General features: G+C 40.8%; 1 protein-coding gene across 1 annotated transcript in view; it reads right to left on the reverse strand.

Annotated features, from left to right (window-relative positions):
• The window catches only part of FAM162A (family with sequence similarity 162 member A), a 40,800-nt gene extending 27,590 nt beyond the window's left edge, over window positions 1-13,210 (reverse strand). The window contains exon 1 of the mRNA XM_061167021.1: window positions 13,033-13,210. Within this exon, the coding sequence (XP_061023004.1) occupies window positions 13,033-13,066 (34 nt within the window). The 5' untranslated portion in view covers window positions 13,067-13,210. The remainder of the gene's footprint in view (window positions 1-13,032) is intronic.
• Between the last annotated feature and the right edge of the window lie 369 nt (window positions 13,211-13,579).

Consider the following 13,579-nt stretch of genomic DNA (forward strand, 5'->3'; position numbering starts at 1 on the left):
TCCAGTTGAGCTATTTCAAATCCTGAAAGATGATGCTGTTAAAGTGCTGCACTCAATATGCCAGCAAATTTGGAAAACTCAGCAGTGGCCACAGGACTGGAAAAAGTCAGCTTTCATTCCAATCCCTAAGAAAGGCAATGCCAAAGAATGTTCAAACTACCGCACAATTGCACTCATCTCACATGCTAGTAAAGTAATGCTCAAAATTCTCCAAGTCAAGCTTCAGCAATACGTGAACCGAGAACTTCCAGATGTTCAAGCTGGTTTTAGAAAAGGCAGAGGAACCAGAGATCAAATTGCCAATATCTGCTGGATCATTGAAAAAGCAAGAGAGTTCCAGAAAAACATCTATTTCTGCTTTATTGACTATGCCAAAGCCTTCAACTGTGTGGATCACAATAAACTGTGGAAAATTCTTCAAGAGATGGGCATACCATACAATGGAAAAAAGACAACCTCTTTAATAAGTGGTGCTGGGAAAACTGGTCAACCACTTGTAAAAGAATGAAACTAGAACCCTTCCTAACACCATGCACAAAAATAAACTCAAAATGGATTAAAGATCTAAATGTAATACCAGAAACTATAAAACTCCTAAAGGAGAACATAGGCAAAACACTCTCCGACATAAATCACAGCAGGATCCTCTATGACCCACCTCCCAGAATATTGGAAATAAAAGCAAAAATAAACAAATGGGACCTAATGAAACTTAAAAGCTTTTGCACAACAAAGGAAACTATAAGCAAGGTGAAAAGACAGCCCTCAGATTGGGAGAAAATAATAGCAAATGAAGAAACAGACAAAGGATTAATCTCAAAAATATACAAGCAACTCCTGAAGCTCAATTCCAGAAAAATAAATGACCCAATCAAAAAATGGGCCAAAGAACTAAACAGACATTTCTCCAAAGAAGACATACAGATGGCTAACAAACACACGAAAAGATGCTCAACATCACTCATTATCAGAGAAATGCAAATCAAAACCACAATGAGGTACCATTACACGCCAGTCAGGATGGCTGCTATCCAAAAGTCTACAAGCAATAAATGCTGGAGAGGGTGTGGAGAAAAGGGAACCCTCTTACACTGTTGGTGGGAATGCAAACTAGTACAGCCACTATGGAGAATACTGTGGAGATTCCTTAAAAAACTGGAAATAGAACTGCCATATGACCCAGCAATCCCACTTCTGGGCATACACACTGAGGAAACCAGATCTGAAAGAGACACGTGCACCCCAATGTTCATCGCAGCACTGTTTATAATAGCCAGGACATGGAAGCAACCTAGATGCCCATCAGCAGACGAATGGATAAGGAAGCTGTGGTACATATACACCATGGAATATTACTCAGCCGTTAAAAAGAATTCATTTGAATCAGTTTTAATGAGATGGATGAAACTGGAGCCCATTATACAGAGTGAAGTAAGCCAGAAAGATAACATTACAGCATACTAACACATATATATATGGAATTTAGAAAGATGGTAATGATAACCCTATATGCAAAATAGAAAAAGAGACACAGATGTACAGAACAGACTTTTGAACTCTGTGGGAGAAGGCGAGGGTGGGATGTTTCGAGAGAACAGCATGTATATTATCTATAGTGAAACAGATCACCAGCCCAGGTGGGATGCATGAGACAAGCGCTCGGGCCTGGTGCACTGGGAAGACCCAGAGGAATAGGGTGGAGAGGGAGGTGGGAGGGGGGATCGGGATGGGGAATATGTGTAACTCTATGGCTGATTCATGTCAATGTATGACAAAACCCACTGCAATGTTGTGAAGTAATTAGCCTCTAATTAGCAACTAATTAAAAAAAAAAAAAAAAAGAGAGATGGGCATACCAGACCACCTGACCTGCCTCTTGAGAAACCTGTATGCAGGTCAGGAAACAACTGTTAGAACTGGACATGGAACAACAGACTGGTTCCAAATAGGAAAAGGAGTACTTCAAGGCTGTATACTGTCAGCCTGCTTATTTAACTTAAATGCAGAGTACATCATGAGATCGCTGGGCTGGAAGAAGCACAAGCTGGAATCAAGATTACCAGGAGAAAAATCAATAACCTCAGATATGCAGATGACACCACCCTTATGGCAGAAAGTGAAGAGGAACTAAAAAGCCTCTTGATGAAAGTGAAAGAGGAGAGTGAAAAAGTTGGCTTAAAGCTCAACATTCAGAAAACTAAGATCATGGCATCCAGTCCCATCACTTCATGGCAAATAGATGGGGAAACACTGGAAACAGTGGCTGACTTTATTTTGGGGGGCTCCAAAATCACTGCAGATGGTGACTGCAGCCATGAAATTAAAAAGACGCTTACTCCTTGGAAGGAAAGTTATGACCAACCTAGATAGCATATTAAAAAGCAGAGACATTACTTTACCAACAAAGGTCCATCTGGTCAAGGCTATGATTTTTCCAGTGGTCATGTATGGATGTGAGAGTTGGACTGTGAAGAAAGCTGAGCGCCGAAGAATTGATGCTTTTGAGCTGTGGTGTTGGAGAAGACTCTTGAGAGTCTCTTGGACTGCAAGGAGATCCAACCAGTCCATCCTAAAGGAAATCAGTCCTGGGTGTTCACTGGAAGGACGGATGCTGAAGCTGAAACTCCAGTACTTTGGCCACCTCATGTGAAGAGTTGACTCATTGGAAAAGACCCTGATGCTGGGAGGGATTGGGGGCAGGAGGAGAAGGGGCCAACAGAGGATGAGATGGCTGGATGGCATCACCCACTCGATGGACATGAGTTTGAGTAAACTCTGGGAGTTGGTGATGGACAGGGAGGCCTGACGTGCTGCGATTCATGGGCTCGCAAAGAGTTGGACACAACTGAGCGACTAAACTGAACTGAATAACCTATAAAAGAAAAGAATCTGAATAATAACATATATACATATATATATGTACAACTGAATCACTTTGCTGTATGTTTGAAACTAACACATTGTAAATCAACCATATATCAAAAAAAAATTTAAAAAGGCTCATAAAATGGATGAGTTACTAAAATTTCATTGTGGAAATCAAAAACATTCTCATTCTCAAATTATTTACGAGGAAACAATGTTCCTTTTCATGTCCCATGGAAAGATTTATTTTATCTAGATACTTAGCCGGTTCTCATGCTAGCCCACAAATGCCTATTTAATCCTTCTTGAACTGAAATAGGATACTGCTTGTCCTGAAATGTTTGCTGTGATAGGAAATGGCAAGTCTGAGGAAGGAACTCTGAAAGTTTGTTTTGTGAATCAGAGTCAATTTTAAGTCTCAAGTGGAAAAAACTAAATGTATGTTTATCCTGAGGATGGCACAGTTCCTACAAGTAAACTATCTTGTCAATACTACATTTTATATTATGATTAAGTCATATGTCAGATGTTTGTTGCTGCTCAGTAGACCTACTATAAAGAAGAATAAGGTAGTGTAATTATATCACACAGAGAAACTGGAACTCTTATTCCCACCCCGAGCTCATTTAGAATAGAGAACCACTGATTTGCTTTCTACATTGGAAGCAAAGCTGGGCTGCCCTAAAAGCTGAGCACAGCAAAACAAATGAAAAAGACTGTAACATTAACATGCTCTGAGCTTTTTCAGAGATGAGACCTTAACAGCTTGGTATCTCATGGCTGCAACTATTCTGACAAACGATGGATTTCTTCTGGCTTCAAACACTGATTTGCCCTATTCTTGTATGTGACACAGAATTTTGGATCTGGCTGCCAGGCAACTAGTGCTCACAAGCCTTACTGCTGACATGCTGATGTTCTAGTGCTGAGAACTTAAGTGATGATACTGGCATAATGCACTCTGGTTCAGCACTCTCTGCTTATCCATGCTCCTCCACTGTGACAGTCCTTTTGTCTGCCACCCCCCAAAAGATTTTGGGGAACAGGAAAAGCAGTTTTGAGTAGGAAACGAAAACTAACCATGGTGAGTCTGGCAGATAAATCTGAGTGCAGAAAGCAGGACTGGCTGGAGGGTGGGAGAAGCAGGATAAAGGGAGCAGAAGTGGGTAGACACAAATGTGGAAACCTTCTCTTAAGTGGTATCACAAATTCAAGTGGGTTTGTAAAGGAGAGGATACTTACAGGTATCAATGGAAAGAAACTAACAGATGTGAAAATACTAGTAAGGAAAAACGAGCAAGACACAATGGCGTCATAAGTTTTGTGGGCTGGCTAGAACTGTAATTACCATTTGAAACGTTACTTTCATGGAAAAGAATATTAAAGTTCAAAAAATAGATTTATAAATAAACCTTTGGAACCTGGCCAGTTTTTAAGCTGAGGTGGTGGTGGGGTTGGGTGGTGGGGTGGGCGGGGACTCTATGGATAGGAAAGTATCCATGTATCTGGTGGGTGGCCAAATATCAGTGATAAGGGGCTACTCCTTGGTAATCATTTATCCTCCCATCAACATCCCAGCCCACTCCCAACAGTGGTTATTTGAAATCCTTTCTACCTCAGCTGTCGACCTAAATAGGTTTTGTGACAGAACAGATTCCCTTCCTCTGCACCTGTGTTTCATCCATCCACACAATTCTTCCTTCATTCTGAACCGTTCCATCTGTGATCATTCTTGCTGAGAGATGCTGTACCAAAATTCTCATAACCTCTAGATCTTTCTTTTCCACTGCCTTTTTCTTGCCAAACACTGTCTCCCCACTCTTAAACAAACCAAAAAAAAATCGTCATATTATAAAAGTAATGCTTGCTCATAACAGAAAATTTGAGAAACTAAAAATACGCATGAAGAAAAACAAAAGCAGCCATAATCACACCATCTGGGGATAATAACTTGGTGTATTTTTTCCCAGATGTCTTCCTATACTTATACACAACATACACATTTTCCATTTGCAGATAATTCCATATCTTGCTTATGTCACACTTTACCAAGACATTAATTAAAAAGTACTTCTGATACTGCATAACATCCAATGGATATAAACTGAATTCAATCATTCTCTATAGCTGGATTTATTTCCCATTTTTCACTATTACAAATATTCCAATGAATTCAGTTCAGTTCAGTCGCTCAGTCGTGTCTGACTCTTTGCGACCCCATGAACCGCAGCACGCCAGGCCTCCCTGTCCATCACCAACTCCCAGAGTCTACCCAAACTCATGTCCATTGAGTCAGTGATGCCATCCAACCATCTCATCCTCTGTCGTCCCCTTCTCCTCCTGCCTTCAATCTTTCCCAACATCAGGGTCTTTTCCAATGAGTCAGCTCTTCACATTGGGTGGCCAAAATATTGGAGTTTCAGCTTCAACATCAGTCCTTCCAATGAACAGCCAGAACTCATTTCCTTTAGGATGGACTGGTTGGATCTCCTTGTAGTCCAAGAGACTCTCAAGAGTCTTCTCCAACACCACAGTTCAAAAGCATCAATAGTTTTCTACAGAATTTTTAATGGCATTTCTGGTTATTTTCTTATATAGAATCCTGGTGGTGGAGGACTAAAGGATACAATGGTTAAAGGACATGAACCCTTTTAAGATTCTTTTTTAGTATTTTAATTTTATTGGAGTATAGTTGATTTACAATGTTGTGTTAGTTCCAGTGTACAGCAAAGTGATTCAGTTATACATATGTGTGTGTGTGTATTTTTTTTGGACCCTTTTCTCATATAGGTTATCACAGAATACTGGGTAGAGTTCCCTGCACTATACAGTAGGTCCTTGTTGGTTACCTATCTTAAATACAGTAGGGTGCGTGTGTTCATTCCAAAACTCCTGATTTATCCCTCCCTCCAACATTTCCCTTTGATGACCCTAAGTGTGCTGTTGATATCTATAAGTCTGCTTCTGTTTTGGAAATAACATTTGTACTTTTTTTAAAAATTAGATTCCACATGAGTGATACCATATTTGTCTTTCTCTGACTTACTTCACCTAGTACGATAATCTCTAGGTCCACCCTTAAGATTCTTAATATATGTAACAAACTGCTTTCCAGAAAGGCTGAATCAATTTACACATCTACTGGTAGCTGATGAGAATTCCTGACACATTATACTACAGTGGCACTGAGGGTCCACTATCTTGAACAAAACATTCACTTGTTTTCAACAGCTCCTATAAATAAAATACCATCTCCTTCCTTTCATAGTTCAAGTGACTGAATAAGTGGCATGTATTTACTACCCTGACCCCATCACCACACGTTAACTACAATGTTCCTTCCCCCACTCATTTACTAAAGTTGCTGTAAATTAGTGATCTCTTTCTAGTCATATGAATACGTCTTTTGGAATCTTATCACTAGCTTATTAGACTCTCCTCTTCCCAGCTTTGATCTCACCCTTCTACAAGGACTCAGTCTTCCTGTTCATTACACTGCCATGTTTTCCCCCTTTATCTCTGATCTCTGTGAACTACTTTCTTTAATATCCTCTGCCACTTCCTATTGTTTACACTATGTCAGGCCTCCAAGGTTCAGTCTTTGCCTCTATTTCGCACTACTTATGGAGGGCTCCTCCATTCTGTTTTAATAATCAGCTCAAAACTGACGGCTCTCATATATTTCTCTAACTCTACTCTTCCTTTGTCTTCGGGTCTTTAATTGAGAGGTTCCATCCTCACCTATAACGCAATGCCATCTCCTACTCAATAATGCACCATCCTCTCTGCCAAATTCCCAAATTTCCCAAATGCCAAATTCCTTCCCAACTCTCTTATTTCTGACAATGGGGCAATACTCCTTCAGTCCTCCACACTCAAAAACTTTAGTCTCTATGTCCTTTCTTACATTACTCTATGTCTCAAAGTCATACGAATAGTTTCTTCAAAACACTTCCTAGATAAATTCCTTTTTTATCATTTCCATCATTACTTCACCCACGGATTACAGTAATATCTTCACAGGTAGCAGCTACCATGTTAATTTTCCAAAAAGGTTTTTTAATGACTTTTGCTTGAAGGTTTCCTTTTTGTCCAAAATCATCTGGTTAAAATCCTCAGAGGCCATACTTTATCTTCTATTACCTCCTGCAATCCAAGATAATCCTTTCTCCCTACTGCCCTTTCTCCTCCAACACTCTTTCTATACTCATTACTGCCCCCACCTTTGTTCATGTCACTCTCCCATCCCTTTTGTTTCAATGAAGCCTTCAGTAGATAACCCTAACCTACACTACTTTTCCTTTCTCTGAATGCTCGGGAGGGGGCTGGTGGGGAAAAGCCCTGATTTGTAGCTTTTGCCAAAAACCCTCACCATGGCAGATGTCTAGGTACCAAAGTAACAAGACTAACTGTGAAACTAGAAAGAGATATGTGTAAAGCCAAAAGGAACCCGCTTCAGGACACCAGAGCAGCATTTAAAATCTGTTCTGCAATCTAGCACTTAATATCTACTATCTTGTATAAGCTCTCCAGGTATATTATATACGTCTCTTTATTGCAATAAACTCTAGAAGAGTTTGCAATAAGCCCTAGAAGAATGGCAGTCCACTCATTCTAGAGCTTTCTTAGTGAATAGGGCACACAGTGTTTGCTTGATAAAAACCTGTTGGCAAGGCCTGGAGGAAGTGATAAGCAAAGTCAAAGACTAGAGGCATAAAATGGTAAAAATGGGCATGTACTCATTTAGGGCTGATTAGCAAGAACAAACAAAAAGTACAATGAAGGAGCAGAATGTACAGTAAGTTCCCAACATAGGAATCTTCAAGTTGTGAACTTTCCAAGATGCAAACATGGCCCTGTATGTCAGCTGTTGTACTGTACCACTGTACTTTTCAAGGTACTCTGCTGTAGTGTTAAAAATGTTTTCTGTTTATTTTTTATATGTTATTTGAGTGAAAAGTATTATAAACCTATTGCAATAGTATTATATAGCTAATTGTGTTAGATGGGTACCTAGGCTAGCTTTGTTGGGCTTACGGGTAAACTGGACTTGGGACGGAATTCATTTATATGCAGGGGACTTACTGTAGTAGAAATAAAATCAGGATAGGAGCTGGGAGATATTCCCAGCTTTGTAGTTGTGTGACCCTTACCAAGTCAATTTTCTTTTTGGGCCTCATTGGTAAAATTAGGATACATGACTTCTAAATTATTTCTTGATTCTAATGCTTTGGCATGAGTTAAACTGACAAGGAGGCTGTCCATGGCCCACTTCATTGGCATAATAATAATAATAAATTCATTTTAAAATCTCCTATTAAGTCAAAGGAGTTTAGGGCAAATACTTTTTGAAGGTGTGAATAAACATTCTTAAAAGACCATTTCATTCTTTTGGGCTAATAATTATTATATAGAAAGTAATAGTTATTATAAAAAACAATTATCTTTAAAAAATAATACAATATTAAAAAAATTATTCCAAAAAATATCTATTGCCTATCTACTATGAGATGGACACGGGTAAGTGCTGAAGTTAGAGTAAAAACAGACCCACTTTTCCCTCATGGTACCCACAATAGCATGGGTCACTAGCCACCTATTTACAAATCATCATAAAAGTGCTTTTTACCTTAGCACAGATTGCTCTGTGTAATGTAATGGATGCCAGTGATTATACAGTGGAAGCGACAGATTCAAGGGATTAGCTCTGATAAGACAGAGTGCCTAAAGAACCACAGATGAAGTTCACAACATTGTACAAGAGGCAGTGACCAAAATTACCCCCAAGAAAAAGAAATACAACAAGGCAAATGGTTGTCTGAGGAGGCCTTACAAATAGCTGAGAAAAGAAGAGAAGCAAAAGGCAAAGGAGAAAAAGAAAGACATACCTATCTGAACACAGAGTTCCGAAGAATAGCAAGGAGAGATAAGAGCCTTAGGTGAACAATGCAAAGAAATAGAGGAAAACAATAGAACAGGAAAGAGTAAAGATTTCTTTAAGAAAATTAGAGATACTAAGGGAACATTTCATGCAAAGATGGGCACAATAAAGGACAGAAACGGTATGGCCCTAACAGAAGCAGACGATATTAAGAGGTGGCAAGAATACACAGAACTGTACAAGAAAGGTCTTAATGACCTGGATAATCACGATGGTGTGATCAATCACCTAGATCCAGACATCCTGGAATGTGAAGTCAAGTGGACCTTAGGCAGCATCACTATGAACAAAGCCAGTGGAGGTGATGAATTCCAGCTTTCAGGATTTTTCATTTCAGGATATTTCAAATCCTAAAAGATGATTCTGTGAAACTGCTGCACTCAATATGCCAGCAAATTTGGAAAACTCAGCAGCGGCCACAGGACTGGAAAAGGTCAGTTTTCATTCCAATCCCAAAGAAGGGCAATGCCAAAGAATGTTCAAACTACAGCACAACTGCACTCATATCACATGCTAGCAAGATCATGCTCAAATTCCTTCAAGCTAGACTCCAACAGTATGTCAGCCAAGAACTTCCAGATGTAAAGTGGGATTTAGAAAAGGCAGAGGAATCAGAGATCAAATTGCCAACATCCACTGAATCATAGAAAAAGCAAGGGAATTCCAGAAAATATCTAATTCTGCTTCACTGACTACACTAAAGTCTTTGACTGTGTGGATCACAACAAACTGGAAAATTCTTAAAAAGATGGGAATATTAGACCACCTCACCTGCCTCCTGAGAAGTCTGTATGCAGGTCAAGAAGCAACAGCACTGGACATGCAACAATGGACTGGTTCCAAATTGGGAAAGGAGTACATCAAGGCTGATATTGTCACCCTGCTTATTTAATTTATATGCAGAGTACATCATGTTAAATCCCAGACTGGATGAAGCTCAAGCTGGAGTCAAGACTGCTGAAAGAAATATCAATAGTCTCAGATATGCAGATGACACCACCCTAATGGCAGAAAGCAAAGAGGACCTCAAGAGTTTCTTGAGGGTGAAAGAGGAGAGTGAAAAAGCTGGCTTAAAACTCAACATTCAAAAAACTAAGTAAGTTCATGGAATCCAGTCCCATCACTTTATGGCAAATAGTTAGGTAAAAAATGGAAACAGTGATGGACTTAATTTTCTTGGGTTCCAAAATCACTGGGGACATGACTGCAGCCATGAAATTAAAAGATGCTTGCTCCTTGGAAGAGAAGCTAGACAGCATATTAAAAAGCAGAGACATCACTTTGCTAACAAAGGTCCCTATAGTCAAAGCTATGGTTTTTCCAGCAGTCATGTACAGATGTGAGCGCTGGACCATGAAGAAGGCTGAGTGCCAAAGAAACAATGCTTTTGAACTATGGTGCTGGAGAGACTCTTGAGAGTCCCTTGGACTGCAAGGGGATCAAACCAGTCAACCCTAAAGGAAATCAACCCTCAATATTCACTGAAAGCACTGATGCTAAAGCTGGAGCTCCAATACTTTGGCCATCTGATGCGAAGAGGCAACTCATTGGAAAAGACCTTGCTACAGGGAAAGACTGAAAGCAGGAGAAGGGGGAGACAGAGGAAGAGATGGTTGGATGGCATCATCAACTCAATGGACATGAGTCTGGGCAAACTCCAGGAGATAGTGAAAGACAGGAAGCTTGGTGTATTGCAGTCGATGGGGTCACAAAGAGTCGGATACAACTGAGTGACTGAACAACAACAAATGGATGCCAGCTACGCCCTCTCTTCCCCAGACAGGCATGCTGCTGCTGCTGCTAAGTCACTTCAGTCATGTCCGACTCTGTGCAACCCCATAGACGGCAGCCCACCAGGTTCCCCCATCCCTGGGATTCTCTAGGCAAGAACACTGGAGTGGGTTGCCATTTCCTTCTCCAATGCAGGAAAGTGAAAAGTGAAAGTGAAGTCACTCAGTCAAGTCTGACTCTTTGCGACCCCATGGACTGCAGCTCACCAGGCTCCTCCATCCATGGGATTTTCCAGGCAAGAGTACTGGAGTGGGTTGCCACTGCCTTCTCCCCAGACAGGCATACAACCATAAAAATTTGAATGTAATTTCTGAGGTTCATAGGTCCTCTTATCTGTGAAAAGGTCCAAGAACCAAAAGTTAACAACACTGACCTATTTCTACAGCTACATCGACAAAACAATAAACAAATCCAAGATCATAGAAGTCTATATTCTTTTTGCTTGTTAAGGAAGTATAGATTCCCAACAGAAATGATTAGAAATAAAGGTCCATCATTTAAAGGATTAAGCTCTGTCTTTTTGAAATTTCATTCACCTAAAGTATCTCCTTCCAAACAATATTCTGGATAAGTGAGGTATGCCTACCATTCCTTTAGTGAGCCTGCCAGTTAAATCACTCTTCTAACTTGAAAACTATTTGCATATGAATGACTGCCTCAGTTTCACAAGTAAACCTGCATTTCATGACTCTTCCATTTCACACCAAATAGACCCTGTCAGCCATGACAAATACATGCACATACATATCTGAACAAGCAGCTCGAACAAAGCAAAGTGTACAAGTTCCAGAATTTGAGGGCACTGACTCATCTCCTGACTCTTAACATTTTACAGCAAAGCGAACTGGGACAAGTCTTCTAACCCTCGGACCTTTGTTTATTCATTTGTAAAACAGAGAGGGGATGATAAGAATTACCTAAGAGTGCTACTATGAATAATCAATCACATAAAACAATGCAGGCGAAAGTATTTAGATATAAAATGGGCAAAAGTGAGTGAAAGAGCAGATTGCTTGGAGTTGCTCACAAAAATATCAGACGTTCAGAGATCCTTTGGAAAGAGTTGCTCATATAACATCCTTAGAGGATCTATCTGGAGTAAAACAAATTGTCCTTAAATTGCTCAAGGAATTTTGTTTTGACTGAGTGCCCAATAGTAAAGTTCTTAAAAGTTTGCAAGAGGTTTTGGAATCTTTATAGTGCATAAATGCATTAATATTCTCAAGGCAAGAACATGAACTAATTAAAAACATTCAGTGTTGGTTCCATAGTCAAAGTCCCTTTTACAAGACATTTTCTAGAGAGTAGAGATTCTTTCGCTTACCTTACTAAAAAGGATAACTGGATGTATACAAAAGATTTTAAGCAAATTAGTTCATCAAAACTGAACAAATCAATGAAATCAATCTTCTTTAGTAGAAAGGGTATTTATTTTAAAGGAAATAAATAATATTCAGTCTGAAACGAGTTTTCCAGCCTATTCTCCACTGAAATGCAAAATAAGCCATGCAAAGGATAACTTTTTCTACGTTATTTCATTTACATTTACAATGTTCATTTACATTATCCTAATCACTAAGTTTAAGGCGATTCTCATTTAAAATGTGAATTAAACAACTTTTTGGTACTAAGGAATCAATCATTACACATTATTAAAGTTCATGAACAAGACCTAAAGAGTGATTTGTCCTGGTGCTAGAAAACAGCCAAAAGGCAAATACTCTTGATTTCTAAGCCCCTAGTAAGCATAGGCTCTGTTGGTTCCCAAGAAGGCTAATTAAGTTCTGACTCCCAAAAAGTCATTACACAAATGTCTACAAGGGAAACAAAACGAATGTCCTGCGTTTACATAACACTTTCCTCTAAGAAATTCAAAGCACTTGATTGTGGAATTATTTAAAAGAAATGTATCCTCTCCCCACTTTAGGAAACCAAATACTACTATTCTGGGAGACCTTAAATCTGTTGCCAAATCAGATACCAAATGGGTAGGAAACTCCAGACTAGAAATTTTCTCTGAGGGATAAACTCTAGAGACGGTTGGGGTGGGAGTGAGGAGGACACTAAGACTCATGGAAAGCTGAATCAATCAGGCAATGGAGTTCGAGGAATGGCAGGTGCATTAACAACTGACTCAGGGCCTGGGGGGTCGCGAAACTGATCGTAACAAGGGCCCATTAAGTTGGAGGTAGCTGGGTGGATGCAGAGCCTGGTGCGAGGGTCACTCCTGTCTAGTCCGCATGTCTGCTTACCAGCTGCGCGCTCAGCCCCTGCTCTCTCCCACTATTACTACCCTGTAATCAGGATCCCGAACTACCTGAGGGGAATGCGTAACAGAACAGAGCAACTACCAGGCCTAACGGGGCTGCAGGCTTCCTTCACCCAAAGCGGCTATGCTGGCTTCCCGCCCACCCTCAGCGCTGCCCGCGTCTCACCAGCCACCAGGCGCAGGCCGCGGAGGCTCCCCATGGCCGCCTACTCCACCGACCAGCACAGTGCCCCAAAGCCAGCGGTGGCGCGGGCGAGCTCAATGTCACCCAGCGCCGGGAAAGTGAGGACGAGAGCACCGGTGGTGGGCGGGGCTTGTGGAAGGTGAGTGCAGAGCCGGAGAGCCGAGCGTGGCAGGGTGGTGGGCGGGGCGTGAGTGACGCAAGAGTGATGGCCGGCCCCCTGTGGGCGGGGCCTGCGCGATGCGCGGAACGTGCGGGTCGTGCGTAGCGCTCCGACCGTGCGGGTAGCGGCCTCGCCCCGCCCCACACGGGCCAGCGTTTTGGCGGAGGCATTAAGAATGCTCTTTTGGAGTCTTGGTTTCCAGTGCCATTGCAAAGCATTCTCTGCACCAAAGAAAGTACCCGTTTAAAATAGAAAAAAGTAAATGCTTATTTTAGGACTTATGTGAACTGTGGACCCCGAAGTCACACTGCCTAGATAAACCAGTATTTCAGTACAGTGTTTTCAGTGAATATGTACATGCCTTTCTCA

Source organism: Dama dama, chromosome 19 (assembly GCF_033118175.1).
Source record: "Dama dama isolate Ldn47 chromosome 19, ASM3311817v1, whole genome shotgun sequence".
NCBI classification, from domain to species: domain Eukaryota; kingdom Metazoa; phylum Chordata; class Mammalia; order Artiodactyla; family Cervidae; genus Dama; species Dama dama.